Source organism: Gymnoscopelus braueri, assembly GCF_963280865.1.
Source record: "Gymnoscopelus braueri genome assembly, chromosome: 13".
NCBI classification, from domain to species: Eukaryota; Metazoa; Chordata; class Actinopteri; order Myctophiformes; family Myctophidae; genus Gymnoscopelus; species Gymnoscopelus braueri.
In genome coordinates this window covers 46,143,727-46,159,487 of record NC_137615.1, presented here as the reverse complement: position 1 = coordinate 46,159,487, position 15,761 = coordinate 46,143,727, and the positions used below count along the sequence as shown (strand labels likewise).

Here is a 15,761-nt window from a genome sequence, read left to right as displayed (position 1 = left end):
GTTTTAGACTTGTTGTGCCTTCCTATAGTGATACTGGTCAAAGAGCATGACCAACAATGAGGTTTAGGGATGGGGGGGTCCCATTATTGAATTTGTGGGGAAATGGGAATACAGACGGGGGTTCATTTTCTTCATAAAAATAAATATATGAAGACTATAACTATGGTAAAGAGATAGAACTTTCGTGATCAACATTAAAATGTTATGTTAAAACACAAACTCTTTCTTACCATTGATAACAAGCTAGAAAGCAATTTCCAAGCTAGACAAATAACATTGGTCAATATGTACAGATGAGTGGGCACGGAATGCATGTAATGAATATTAGGCTGTCTACAATACTACGGTATGAAAGGTGCGTTGTTTGTGTTTTAACAATGTTTTGCTTATGAGCCAATGATCATACAAGTTAGAATCTGTGAATATTTCCAACTGAAACGCCAATACAAACAAATGAATGAACAGTTTTTCAGTGATTACATCTAAGGGATGCTCCTCTCTCCTTGACAATAGAAACATCATCACATCCACTCGCTCAACGTAAATTTGCCAGACAATGACCTGGCTTCTCATATTGAGCAGTTTGGGCTGAATCAAACATTAGATTGACTTAACCCAAGGGAGCTGAAGGCGGAAAGTCAGGTCCTACTGAGCCGGGACATTTGCCTTTCTCACATACGGTCTACGAAACTTTAAGGTTGCCGTTTGTGTGAATGAGTCCAATAGCTCTGTACTGCTTTAGCCTGGCTGGCTTTAGAGATGGCCTCTGAACTCAGTCTCCTGGATCAAGATTAAAGGCTGTCGCCTCACAGCTAGAAGGTCCTGGCAGGTCCTTCGCAGGGGACGCTGTGGGCGCTGGGGGTGTGTTCTCTCCTCCGCGTCATCAGTGCCCATACCCTAGGTGGGGTTGGCGAAAGGGCCTTTCTGTGTGGAGTTTGCATGTTCTCCCCGTGTCTCCTAGGGTAGGTAGTAGGTACCCTCACAAAAACATGCAGTAATCCTGGTCACTATACTGCCTCCCCCTGGCCAGCCGGGGCGCCTGATGGAGGGGAAGGGAACTGGTTGGAATAACGTGTTCCTTCCACGCACTACGTCCAACCAGGGAAACTCTCCCCTGTCAGGTGACAAGAAGGTCAGTTGGCTCTCATGCATTGAAGGCGGCATGAGCTCGGCCCTGGCCTCCCTAGGTTGGCAGAGGGAAGGTAGTGCCCAGGATTACATAGACAATTGGCACTGGGTGTAAAAAATAGGGTTACAAAATCATGGGATAGAAATTTAGAGAAAAAAAAAAAAAAGAACATTAAGAGTTAAAAGAAATGCAGGGCTGCTCAAACCTTAAGATTTTGTATTAAAGTATTTTCAGACACACACACACACACACACACACACACACACACACACACACACACACACACACGCTGCACACTTCACTGCAAATATAACAAAATTGCAAAGTTGCGTAATATGATTTACACATTGGAAGAGTCATCCAAGACAATGACCCAACTTTGAAAACCCTGAAGGGAAACAATCTTACAGAAGGTGCACTACTGTGTTGGCAACAGCAAGATATCATTGTTTTACAATAGAGACCTCTCTGGCCATCCTTAAAATGACCACAGCCAAGTATGCTGACATGCAACACAAATGTGCACACTGTCTACATGTGATGCAAAAACAATTACATTGGAGATTGAATCTCCAGACAGGACAAATAATAGAATAATAGAATAATATCACTTTTACTTCCATGAAATAACAAACTTTCATTGTCCATGACAAACTAAACAAACTTCTGTGAAGAGTCCTAATCAAAGGGGGGACACAGTCACACACTCACTATAGATGGGTTTCCGCGCGACGTCATCACAGAGCAGAGTGCGTCATCTGCGCATGCGGGAGGTAGAACGAACCGGAAGCGCCATTGACTCTGTTGTTATTTTCGGGATTTAGATAGGCATAATGCTGCTATTTTAGGCATAATAGGCATAATGCTGCTATTATATACAAACAGATCCAACTTCTGACAAATCATTTTTATTGAGTAAAGAAGATATTACAAACTGCATCATTTAATCTACTTTCATTAAACCCGGTGAAGACCATTCATTTTATGAATGTACAATGGGCAGAGCTGCTGCGGGTAATAGCGCCCTCTACAGGCTCATCCCTCCACTGCGCGCGCATTATCCTCTCATGTTTACAAACAAGAAACCCATCTATATGATCACAGAGTCAACAAAGATAAAAGGCATGGGTTTCCATGGCTACGTCAAAAGTAACCACCAAACTATACTATACAAAATTGTCAAACATTGTGCAAATAAATAGCTGATCTACAAGCTCGCAACGCCTTGCATTATTATTTTGGGGGGTTCCCAGTTCAAATATGATTATTTGGGGGGGTCACAGCCTGAAAGCTTTGGGAACCCTTGGTCTACAACATGGTAGCTATATGAAATATATGGCATCAAATTAGGATTACAGGTCAGGTCTACTGATGCCAATTACCATCTACAGCATTATGAATGTTTCTGTGCTTTTGAAACCAATCATATTTGACCCAATAAACAAATTAAGTACATTTAAAAATGTACTTCATTTGTTTATTGGGTAGAGCAAATGTGGAATTAAAAGTTGTCATTTCTTTTTTCCTTCTAAAATTCACGTTAAATTGTCTGTCTGTTGTTCATGTACAAAAGTGTCAGTCTCATTGGACACACACAGCTAGGCGTGATGCCCATTCCCAGCCCATTAAGACGCAATAAAAGAGCAGAGCAACAGTGACCTCTACAGTCACACTCACACATGATTTTGACTAAAACCCAGTACGAAAACGAAAGTAAAGTAGAAAAATCACAAGACACAACGAACGTATTATTTCTTCCAAGTCCTTGTACTGTGAAACCATGGGTTTTTTTCACATTATCCTGGTAATTTGGACCAGCTGGGCTTACGACACATCTGTGACAGGTGAGATTAAGTGTATATTAAGATATGAACTTATAAAAGTTGTTTTAGCCTGTGTAAGTTCCCTGCCCATAACTAAAATGGAATTGTGGCCATTTTACAGTGGGTTTACGGGCAGGTAATTGAGAGACCGACAAAGTCAGGAGTGAACTAATATGGTAATAATGGGTTTTATCTTACTGCAATTCAGATTTAATTTATTGATAACTTTAACATTTTTACGGACATTTTTCAGGAATAGAAGTTTGAGGTAGGCCTTTCTGGTTTAGTCTTCAACTCTTCATTAAGCCTAAAAACACGCATAGGCTTATCATAGGCTTGTCTAAAGTTGTGTTAACACAGTTAACAATCCCGGCCATTAACACCACCCCAGTACCGAGTCTGGGGAACAATAGTGCGTACGTGCGTGCGTGTGTGTGGGGTGGGGAGGGGGGGGTGGGGATGCTGGGGGACTGTTCGGATCTTAACACGTATCAGAGCAGGCCCGAGGAGGCTCGTGTGACCGACACGTATGGTACATCCCCATTGTGTGGAAACAATATACACACGCCTGCGCACATAGGCGTCACAGGCTACAGGGGCAGTGCTGTAGTCTAGGTTTATTCAGATGCTATACCATAATTATTCCGTCGCGCACGGCCGTGCACCCGCCACCCGCACATATACGCGCGCTGTCACACAATGAATTATTGTGTTTATTACAGAGGGACAGGGTATACTATTTTTTTCAAAATGTCGGTTTGAGTATACTGCTTAAGGTGCGTATGGCGTACTGGTAGAACACACCACTGTACAGGGGCATTAGCCGTAGAATACGACTCTCGTAGTCGTAGATGAGAGTCTTACGGCTACAGGGGCAGTAGCCCTGGTCCGGACCAGAGCGTTAGTGAGTTCTCTCTAACTAGTAGGGGGTACTAACCACCAAAAATGGCCAAATCGTTACGCGGCGGATAAAAGCATGAAATTTGATACAGATGTCCCTTGGGTCATCCTAAAACATCCTAGAAGGGGTGCCCAAAAAAATCTTAAACAGGAAGTGAGTTATGGACAAAATTCAAAATGGCCACCTAAACTGTTGACCGTTGACTCAAAAGACACCAAAAGAATCTCCAAAAAGCATAACATTTGGCACATATGTCCCTTGGGTCATCCTAAGACATCCTAGAAGGGGTGCCCAAAGGAATCTGAAACAGGAAGTGAGTTATTGACTAAATTGAAAATGGCCGCCTAGTGTTGTCGATTGACTCAAAAGACAACTAAAGGATCTCATAAAAGCATACAATTTGGCACACATGTCCTTTTGGTCATCCTAAGACATCCTAGAAGGGGTGCCCAAAAAAATCTTAAGCAGGAACTCAGTTATTGACAAAATTGAAAATGGCCACCTACAGTGTTATCTATTGACTCAAAAGACAACTAAAGAATCTCATAAAAGCATACAATTTGGCATACATGTCCATTGGGTCATCCCAAGACATCCCAGAAGGGGTGCCCCAAAAAATCTTAAACAGGAAGTGAGTCATTGACGAAATTGAAAATGACCGCCTAGTGTTGTCGATTGACTCAAAAGACAACTAAAGAATCTCATAAAAGCATACAATTTGGCATACATGTCCCTTGGGTCATCCTAAGACATCCTAGAAGGGGTGCCTGAAATTATCTGAAACAGGAAGTGAGTTATTGACTAAATTGAAAATGGCCGTGTACAGTGTTGACAGATGATGCAAAAGACACTCATAAAAAATAATCTCTTAAAAGCATGACATTTGGTACAAATGTCCCTTAGGTGATCTGAATGCATCCTAAGGGGTGCAAAACAAAGTTTTAATAGTCTCTCAATGGAAAACACTCCTCCCACACGGGCTGCACTGCTACAATATTCAAATCGAGCAGCCAATCTGGCATTTGGTCCAGAAGCCTGAAAGCTATGCAATCTCTACCATCTCCTGACAAATATGGATGGATTAAAGTCGCTGATTCGTGGACACCTTTATGGACACTCTTGCCAGAGGCTGCTTAAGTTTGTAGAGAACTCAAGTGTGGCTGCAAAGCCCTTCTGTTCGAGAAAGTGTAGATGCCGGGATGCTGGGTTACCTTGCAGAGCATTATGCCAATGTGCTGGTAATTGCGAAATGGCACACATGAATACATGTAGTTACTAAACACTAATCACAAAAAAAACAGTAATGATTACGATGAGTAAGAAGAAAATACATGAGAAGATAGAGTGTAAAACAAGCAAGAAGATGTAGAGTGCAAAATAAATAAGATGCAGAGAGTAAAATAAGAATATGCAGAGTAAGATAAGACGCAGAGTAAAATAAATAAGAATATGCAGAGAGTTAGATAAATAAAGAAGATTCAAAGAGTACAATAAAAAAATAATGCAGAAAGTAAAATAAATAAGTGATGTAGAAATGAAAACAGAAGGTAGACTACAAAATACGGCAGGTTATGCACTGCATAACCTGTCGTATTGAGTCTGCATAATATGCAGACTGCCATGGTCAACTGTTTAAACAGCCATTTAGAATTTCTTCAACATGGTCCCTTCCTAAAAAGTTTGATAAACAAGCAAACAAACAAATAAATAACCCCTTCTAGGATATATTAAGAAGCACTCAATGTACGTACCAAATTATACACTTTTATGACGTCCCTTTATGTTTTCTTTTGTGTCAACTGCTTTAGGCGGTCACTTCCTGTTTAAAACCTTTTTGGGCACCCCTTGTAGGATGCGTTCAGATCACCCAAGGGACATTTGTACCACATTTCATGCTTTTATGAGATTCTTTAGGTATCTTGCATCATCTTTCAACACTGTAGGCGGCCATTTTCAATTTAGTCAATAACTCACTTCCTGTTTCAGATTATTTTGGGCACCCCTTCTAGGATGTGTTAGGATGACCCAAGGGACATATGTGCCAAATTGTATGCTTTTTGGAGATTCTATAGGCTTTTTGAGTCAATCGCCAACACTGTAGGCGGCCATTTTCAATTTAGTCAATAACTCACTTCCTGTTGAAGACTTTATTGGGCACCCCTTCTAGGATGTCTTAGGATGACCCAAGGGACATGTGTGACACATTTGATACTTTTTGGAGATTCTTTAGTTGTCTTTTGAGTCAATCGACAACACTAGGCGGCCATTTTCAATTTGGTCAATAACTCACTTCCTGTTTCAGATTTTTTTGGGCACCCCTTCTAGGATGTCTTAGGATGACCCAAGGGACATGTGTGCCAAAAGTTATGCTTTTTGGAGATTCTTTTGGTGTCTTTTGAGTCAACGGTCAACAGTTTAGGTGGCCATTTTGGATTTTGTCCATAACTCACTTCCTGTTTAAGATTTTTTTGGGCACCCCTTCTAGGATGTTTTAGGATGACCCAAGGGACATCTGTATCAAATTTCATGCTTTTATCCGCTGCGTAACGATTTTTCACTTAGTGCCCCCTACTAAACGCCCTCCCAGGCGCTGGGCTCTGCGCTTGTACAAGGAATTCCACTGCCCTGCGAGGGCTCCAACAGTAGTGAAAAAATAAACAAAACCATTTCGCTACACACCTAAACAAAGGCTGTTTTGTGTTGTTGAAAGTCTGTTCTCAGAGGTGGGATGCCTCTCAGCACCCCACCTTCTCTGTAAGATACACTTTTTGGCCAGAAAATAAAATATTTCACCGGAAGGAAAAAAATGTTTTGGTTGCTCCACAGTGCCCTCTACAGATCTGGTCAATGGAATTTTTCTATTGACCTAATTTTTCCTTCCGGTGAAATATTTTATTTTATTTATTATACAGTTCATTACATTTCAGGTAATTTTCCATGCGCAGTCTATGCCTGTACTGTTTTTATGCTGGTAAGAGCACCCAGGCTCACATATGTATCAAATGAGTTGATGAAAGAAAACGTCATGGATTATTAATCCACTTCTGTTTTCACTTCTGTTGTCTCAGCACTGGCGTATGGTGGGTTCTAACCAGTGGTGTGGTCTAGTTTCTTTTTCGGAGGTATACGCTAATCATTCCCTGCACGAGATGCGCATGGTCGTGGGTATACGCTAGCGCGTTTTCAATGAATGAAATGGTTAGTAGACTGTATACGCCTTTTCCCCAAAAATTCGACACTGTATACGGCGTATACAGCGGGACACGGTAGAACACACCACTGGTTCTAACGTTGACCGGGCCAGACCGGGGGGTTCGCACAACAACGGCTGATAAGTCTATTGAGAATTACCGACCCATTCCGGGTGGAAAACGGAACGCTCGTCCCAAAACACACTGCCCCATTTTTTTCCGCGGACCGAGGCCGCCGGTTTAGACGCGGGGCAGGGTGTTTCAGGACGACGGTTCTTCTTCTATTACATTTCTGAATGGAGAGGTGCTCGTCTCTGCGCAATGGAGAACCGGTTTGACGGTGAAACTGGTTTTCTAATGGCCACTCATTAACAATTCGGCCGAATGCAAATGAGCCCCATTTGAAAACAAAGGCGACTTAAAGGGTGAGGCGCTGCTAATGTTGTAATGTTGATTTTTTGATTTTTTTCCCCTGGGGGAGCAGGGTTTTACAGACCGGGCCATGGCCTCGTTGGCCCCAATGAGCATACGCCTCTGGCTTGTCTGTTTTGGGAAAGTACCGTCCTGCGTAATTGCGCAACAAGCTCACCGAGGTATTGCCTTATGGCACATTTTGACAACGTCTGCAAGTCTGAGTTTGTTTATACATGCAAAATTGTGCAATCATGGCTAATGTGTGTGTGTGTGTGTGTGTGTGTGTGTGTGTGTGTGTGTGTGTGTGTGTGTGTGTGTGTGTGTGTGTGTAGAGAGCGAGAGAGAGAGAGAGAGAGATTTAATATGGGGATCGATTCTCAAAAGGAAATTACAGTATTGATATTATCAGCATCGATATGTCCATCCTTATTTCGCATCACAACTACTCGCCTCTCCTCGCTCAAGATGGCATCCTGTGTGCCTGCATGTACAAAATAATTGTCATTTAAAAACTAAACCACTGGTGATCATATTGCCCAGTTTGTATGCTATTTATCACTTTTCAATGTTTAACATAATTTTTGGATTGTGTTATGTGTGTTATGTTCAGACAACATTTGAGAAATGTGTTCCGGCACAGTTTAATGACCAAACGCAATTCGCCCACTGTCAGTTATTTTATAAACTAACTAGAAAAGTGTGCTCCTCGGAGCACAGGTCTCCGCTGGGCTGGGTTGCCTACCCAGGGCCCACAAACTTTGGTCATAGCCATTTGGAATGGGATCTGAAAAATCAAACTTATACATCTTGATCACATGACCCCAGAGATACATTCATCAAGTTTGCACAGACCAAAAAACGGGCGTATTCTATCGTGACTTTGACTTGAGCGTACTGCCCGCTCAAATCTCACGTGTTGGCTTTAACCAGTTTGTTCCATTGTAAACATGCCGAGCAGCATTGTCTGACCATCTGACAGGCATCTAAATATATATTCACTCTAAAAATATAATAATACTAATAAACAATACTCTACAATATAATGTGATTTTTATTTTTTTTGTAAAGGCATACATCGACGATGTGTCATATGAAATTGGAAGGATATTTCCAAGTGTACAGCAGTTATACATGTAGGCCAAAAAGTGAATCGGCTGTTTTTTTATTTTTATTTTTTAATTAGATTTAGTTTTTAGGCCCCTAGGCTAGAATCAGTAGGTCCTAAAGAAGCCTCACGAAAAATGTGCCACTTTTATCCGCTTCGTAACGGTAATGGCCTTAAGCCACTGGACTATACAGTATATTGTATGTTATTTGTCAAGTCATGTTATTTGACCCAAAGACCAAGGAGATATGATTTTTCGAAGATCTAGACTCCTATCCACTTCCTTGTTAACTTAAAACTTAAAAATTCTGTATCTCGGCTCCTGAGTAATTTTTTTTTTTCAATGAAAAATCTCTAGCATAAAACTTCAAAAAATCTGAAATAATTCAGGCAGTGAATGTGTTAATGCATTTTACCTAATTATCCCGGAGGGAATTCAGAAAAATCGTGCACTTGGTGACACGTTTTTGATTTTTTGCATGGTGTTAGGTATGGGCATAAGGTTTTCAAAAACCACCGCAAGCAAGTTGGGATCGCCCCCTAGTGGTCTGCTTTGATTGATTGATTGAAATTTTTATTAGGCAAAGAATGTAAAACAACACAGTTACATTTATAATGCTTTTGTCTAAAAGGTCCGGCCAAAAAAGTCCTTGCGGACTTGTTTCCGTTGGGGTCCTTGAATTAATTTCATAGACATATATAGTAGCAACCAAACAGTTCAAAAATGAAAATACAGATAATACAGAAAAAATACCACTATGTACAAAAAAAAAGAAGCATGAAAAAATAAAATAAAAAATAAATGTACAAAAAAAGGGGGGGGGAAGCATGGAAAAGTAAAAATTATATACAAAAAAAAGCATGAGGAAATACAAAATATGTACAAAAAAGAGGAGGGGGGGTCGTCTGTCTACAGGGAAACTGGTACTAGCTCCTCTTTCGGCCTCCAGAAAGATGAGTTTTTAGGGCTGTTTTGAATGAGCCCAGCGAACTGCATTTTTTGAGGGATGGGGTTAGACTATTCCATTCCTTGGTGGCTGTGCTATAGAAGGAGAATTTGCCCATGTTTGTTTTATGGGTGGGTGGTACCAGATTGTTGTTTACGCTCCCTCTAGTTTCGTGGCTGTGGGTGTCACTAACTTTTTCGAGGTATTTATACAGATATAATTTATACAGGTATAGGGGGCATTTCGGGCAAATCTGCATTTACAATTTTGAAGACCAGACCCATTTTTAGTTGTTTAACCCTGTCTTCCACCCTGAGCCAGCCTAGGCTGGCAAAGTGAGTGGGAGAGAGGTGGGTCATGGGCCCCAGTCCGAGAAATAGTCGGATCAGTTTGTTTTGGGAGGTTTGAAGCTTAGTCTTCAGTGACACTGAGGTGTTGGAGTACCAAGAGGAGCTAGCATAGTCAAAAAGGGGCTGAATCAGGGCCCCTGAGAGGGTCCTGAGGGCCTGAGGGTTGACAAAAGAGGAAACTCTGCCCATAAATCTGGTTCTCTGGTTTACTCCTTTGACAACCTTTGTTGCCATGCTTTCACCTGTCAGGTATTTGTCAAGAATACATCCCAAATAGGTAATCTCTTCTTTGCTAGTGATGATTGTGTCATCGACTTTGACCTTGAAGTCATTTATCTTCATTTTACTGAGGGAATGTTTGGTCCCAAATAGGATGGATTCAGTTTTCCCAAGGTGTAGTGACAGTTTGTTATCGGTAAGCCAGGTACGGATTTTTGAGAGTTCAGAGCTGAGAGCTTCCTCAACTTGCAACTTGTCCTCACCCGAGATCAGGAGTGCCGAGTCATCAGCGAACAGGAACAGTTTGCAGTTACAGGCAGCATTCATGTCGTTAATGTATAGAAGGAACAGTAACGGCCCTAGAATGCTGCCTTGAGGAACCCCGCAGCTCACCGGGAGGGATGAGGACATGGTTCCGTTGATGTCAACCACTTGTTCTCTACCCTCCAAGTAAGATCTCATCCAATTTAGTGATGTGCAATCAAAACCAATCGCCCTCAGCTTATCAAGTAGAATTGCGTGGTTTACAGTGTCAAACGCCTTTTGGAGGTCCAGCATGACCATGCCACAGTATTTGCCCGAGTCTACCTCACGTTTGATGTAGTCGGTCAAATATAGTAGGCATGTGTCAGTGGAGTGGGATGTTCTGAAGCCCGATTGGAATTCAAACAACAGTTTACGCTCGCTGAGGTAGCTGTTGATTTGTTCTTGGATTGATCGCTCTATAACCTTTGAGATGGAACAAAGGATGGAAACAGGCCTATAGTTGCCAGGATCTAGTTTGCTTCCTTTTTTAAATAGAGGGATTACTCTTGCCAACTTGAATTCTTGTGGGACGTGACACTGACTGATGGATAAGTTTGTAATGTGGGCTACTATGGGAGCAATGGAGACCGCTGCGTCTCTGAGGAATCTGGTGGGGATGTTGTCAAGGCCGGTGGCCTTGTTTGGCTTTAGGGCGAGGAGTTTGTTTTGCACATCATCAGTCAATACAGGTTTGAAAAAGAAGGAATATTTTTTAGCCCTTAGTTTCTCATAGTGAGCTTGAATGTGGTCGGGGCCATACAGACCTGAATGCTGAGGGAGTTTGCTTACCAACTGGGTTGCAACTGTGGTGAAGAAACTGTTAAAACAGTCCGCTACCAATTGCTTGTCGCTAGTGAGCGAGCCACTTGAAATAATGCAAATGTTTGTAGATTTTGTCTGAATTTTTCCGTTGCAGCCTAATTGTTTTAGTGCCTCCCACAGTTTTTGTGGGTGGCTTTTGTTTGCCTCTATGTTCTCATTTAAGAAATTCTTTTTGGCATTTCTGATCAATTTAGTAACTACATTTAGTAGATTTCTGCACTTTTCAAGTAGCTGCTCACTTTTGTTTTTCCTGAACTCGGCGTAGCTTTTGTTCCTGAGTTTGATGGCATTCAAAATGTCACCCTTCATCCAAGGTTCTGTGCTAGCTTTGACCCTCACCACCTTTGTGGGTGCGATGTTATCAAGTACACACAAAAAAGCTTTTTTGAAACAGGACCAGGACTCCTCCACAGAGGTGCAATTTAGGACATGGGACCAGTCCATTTTTTCAAGAGCTGTTGTTAGAAGATCACTTGAGTAGTGTTTCATAGACCTGCAGCTGATTGTCCTGTGACAATAAGCTCCAGGTCCGTGAATCTTCCGAGTGCAGAAAATGATATTGTGATCACTTAAGCTACACTCAATCACCCCGCTCCTGGAAATTCTGGATTGGTCCGTTGTCAACACTAGGTCTATGATTGATTGAGATTGAGAAGCAGTGCCTACCCTTGTAAAATGCTTTATCAGCTGGGTAAAGCTGTGCAGGTCACAGAACTTTCTGAGGGACTTAAAGGTAGCTGAGTCTTTCTTCAGAACACAGGTGTTAAAGTCACCAATTAGTACCGTCTCAGAGTTTCCTAAACTCGCCACATGATCCTCAATCATGCTTGCAATGATTCCAATATTAGATTGGTCAGTAGGCCTATATGATTGAAAATCCAAATAATTGATAGAAAATAGCTAAAAGGCATACTAAAAATCTAGGAAATTTTGAGTTGTGGAAAGGCATTATTTTCAAGATGGCGTCCGCGATGGCTGCCGGGAGCCTAAAATGGCTATAAACTGGAAGGGAATATGTAAAAAATCATACATATTGTGCACTTGGTGACAAGCTTTAGATTTTTGGCATGGTGTTAGGTATTCAAAAAACACTGCAAGCAAGTTGGGATCGCCCCCTAGTGGTCTGCTTGCAATGATTCCAATATAGGATTGGTCAGTATATGGTTGAAAATCCAAATAATTGATATCATTTTTTCCCCAATGGATTCTGTTACTATTGGGCATGCTAAAAAGCATACTGAAAATCTAGGACAATCTCAGTTGTGGAAAGGCATTATTTTCAAGATGGCGTGCGTGATGGCTGCCGGGAGCTTAAAAGCTGGAGGGAATATGTAAAAAATCATACAAATTGTGCACTTGGTGACAAGCTTTAGATTTTTGGCATGGTGTTAGGTATGGGCATAAGGTTTTCAAAGACCATCACAAGCAAGTTGGGATCGCCCCCTAGTGGTCTGCTTGCAATGATTCCAATATTGGATTGGTCAGTATATGGTTGAAACCCCAAATAATTGATAGAACATTTTTGTTCAATGGATTCTGTTAGTATTGGGCATGCTAAATAGCATGCAAAGAATATTTATTCAAATATTTTACTCATCATTATTAGTGCAGCCCCCATTGCACTTGCACAATGTGGTACAACACTTACAGTTGCCCTTACAGGCAACCACACAGCCACAGTGGAGGATCAGTGAGCATGCCTTGCTGACATCTTCCAAATCTGTCCAATATGGCACCCACACTTTGCCTCTGGCATTCTATTCCCAACCCCATTCACTGGGGTCTGGGATCTTGGGAGCTTTGGTGAGGAACAGCTTCAAGACAAAAGCTGCAGTGTGCAGGGCACGTTTCCCATGCTGGAATAAAGCGTGCTGGGTTGGGGGATCGAATCCAGGGATTTGAGGCTATGGGTGAACAGGAGTGTCCTTGCTTCATTCACAGAGACTGCACTGCAATTCTTACTGTACATGAGTACAGTCCAGTGTTCAAGGCGTTGCATGTGCACTGATTCCAGTGTGAGGCTGGTCGGGTTTTGGGTGATCACAATGAGAGTGTCTGTGACTTCAGGAAAGGCTGCCCATGCATTCCATGCAGTTTTTTTGCCAATTCCAAACATTGCTGACACAACGTCACACCCTGTGAACGCGTAGAAAAAGGGCAGGGCTTGCCATTTTTTAAATCCCAGCATTTGAGAGATGTGGTGGATTGGGATATCTTTATATGCCTTTCCTGATCCAAAGCCGATCCACAGCTCTGAGAGGCCTAGCTCCTGGAACAGGTTGATGGCCAGCACCACCACATCACTATCCACTGTCCTGAGGTAGGCCTTGGTGTGACCTTGCTCGGCAGCATGACGCAAATGGGGCATCATCCGTGTGTCTGCTTCTTCTTGCTGACATGGTGACAAGGCTGCTGGGTCAGTAGGCTTGTTGCTGAGAACAAGGTCCGCCTTTGTTGTGAAGAGGTGGTACTGTGTGAATGAACTGTTTTCTCCTAAAGTTCCTGACTGATGAATTGAAAGAGCTGGTCTTTATTTTGACTATCTTTAAGGAACTTCTGCCATTGGGCTCCCTTTGGCAGAGGTATCTTGTAAGACATCCCAACTTGCTTGCGGTGGTTTTTGAAAACCTTATGCCCATACCTAACACCATGCCAAAAATCTAAAACTTGTCACCAAGTGCACGATCTAGACACATTTATGGTTGTATTTGGATATATTCTAATTTCTAAGCTGTGATATATATCATATTTACGGGGCCAGGCTCTGCAGATCAAGGCTCCGTTTTGATATTGGCAGTATTCTTCTTCTTCTTCTTCTCCTTCTGCCGTTTTCAGCAGTTCTGGCTTAACCGTGCATACGCTTTTTACGAATCTCGGCCATATGATAGATGGTCATGAAAAACTGGCATAGTTTTACTGAGGTTAGGGTTAGTGAGGGTTTAAAATGCTCACGTTAATTGCATGGTTTTCTTTCTCTCAAGTTCAGTCTTCTATGTTTCTATGGCTTATTGTGCATATTACGTATCATTGCTTCTTTCTTTTTTCTTTCTGCATTCCCTGGCCCCGCTTATTGCTGCTTGCAGCTATATTTTGTTATTGTATTTCTCCAGCTAGATGACACCATTTGACTGGTGTTAAATAGGCATTAGAATGTCCTTCTAATGCGTGAGGGGGACGTGATATTTCCATTGCTTTTTTATTTATTTATGTTTAAAATATTGTTTTAATGTTTATTTTATTTGAAAGTGAAATATCCTTTTAAGCAGTCCTCTATTCACTGTTCATTCTACATGCTCAGCTTGTCACAGCTCGTTTTGCAGCCTGTCAGGTACAAACTCCCTCCACCTCCCCTGCCTCATCCCTGTGGCATTTAGTTTTTAATTGCGAACGCGGAAGGAGGCGCGGCGCGCCTCCGACCAAGTGGAGCTTACTATGTAACCGTGCTCAGGTTGTGTGTCTGTCTGTCTGTCTGTCTGTCTGTGTTCATGCTCTCATTGGCTCGCACACCCATGTGACTCACATGCGTGCACTGCCTGTAAGCAGCCGACAGAGTGCGCCAGAGTGCAGGAATTTAGACAATGCTCTGCTTACAATGCACAACAGCCTGCAAAACACACACACACACACACACACACACACACACACACACACACACACACACACACACACACACACACACACACACACACAATGTTCTCTCCCCATCACGGTGAAATAACACGGATTACAAGTCCGTAAATACACAATATTTTCGAGCTGCGTTCGCTTCCAGCGTTCGCGCGTCTTACTTGTGTTATTTAAATGGATGATGTAGATTGTTCATGTTAGGGCCTTAGAGGCTCTGCTTCTGGGGGTTTGTGATCTCAGATTCTGTGTCATACTTGCGCAGATAATCTGTAGTATCGCAGGAACAGAATCACACACCAAACTGAATGCAATAGCATTGCATTAAGTGGTTATTCCTGACAAAAGTGTCAAATTGAAGTGGGGTTGTTGGCGTGGTGGGGACGGTGCCGTTTTGGGTTAGTTTGACATCCACACTCGCACGCACATATACACAAAAGATAAAAATACACGCACACATTTCACGTTAGGGTAGCTCCTATCTTTCTTATTTAGCAAACCGATAGGGATAAACCATGACACTAAAGCCATTTTGTTTTGTTTTAAGGAGAACCTCAGGTGACTGGGTCCTCTCAGGTCATTTTGGCCAAATTGGGGGGTGATGTGATCCTTCCCTGTCACATTAAGCCATCTGTCAACGCAACCACGATGACAGTGGAGTGGACGAGACCTGACCTGAAGCCAGCATATGTGCATCCCCGCCAAGATGGACGTGAGGATTTGCAGCGTCTGAACCAGTTGCACACATGGAGAACTTCTCTGTTTGCTGAGGAGCTGTCTCATGGCAACATCTCACTGAAGCTGTTCAGGGTGCAGCTCTCAGATGAGGGGACGTTCAAGTGTTCTGTTCAGGGCCTGAACGGCAGCTGTTTCATCCAACTTATTGTTGGTAAGGTTTAGATAGGAAAACAACAAGGAAGAAAATAGCAA

At 42.3% G+C, this 15,761-nt stretch overlaps 1 protein-coding gene across 2 annotated transcripts in view; it reads left to right on the top strand.

Moving 5' to 3' along the window:
- Positions 1-2,860: 2,860 nt before the first annotated feature.
- The window catches only part of LOC308098358 (butyrophilin subfamily 2 member A1-like), a 34,443-nt gene continuing 21,542 nt past the window's right edge, over positions 2,861-15,761 (top strand). The window contains exons 1-2 of one of the 2 annotated variants that reach the window (XM_080446676.1): positions 2,861-2,973; positions 15,379-15,720. In XM_080446676.1, the coding sequence (XP_080302802.1) occupies positions 2,910-2,973; positions 15,379-15,720 (406 nt within the window). In that variant the 5' untranslated portion in view covers positions 2,861-2,909. Of the gene's footprint in view, positions 2,974-7,225; positions 7,470-15,378; positions 15,721-15,761 lie in introns of those variants that run through there. The other variant, XM_080446677.1, reaches the window with a different exon arrangement.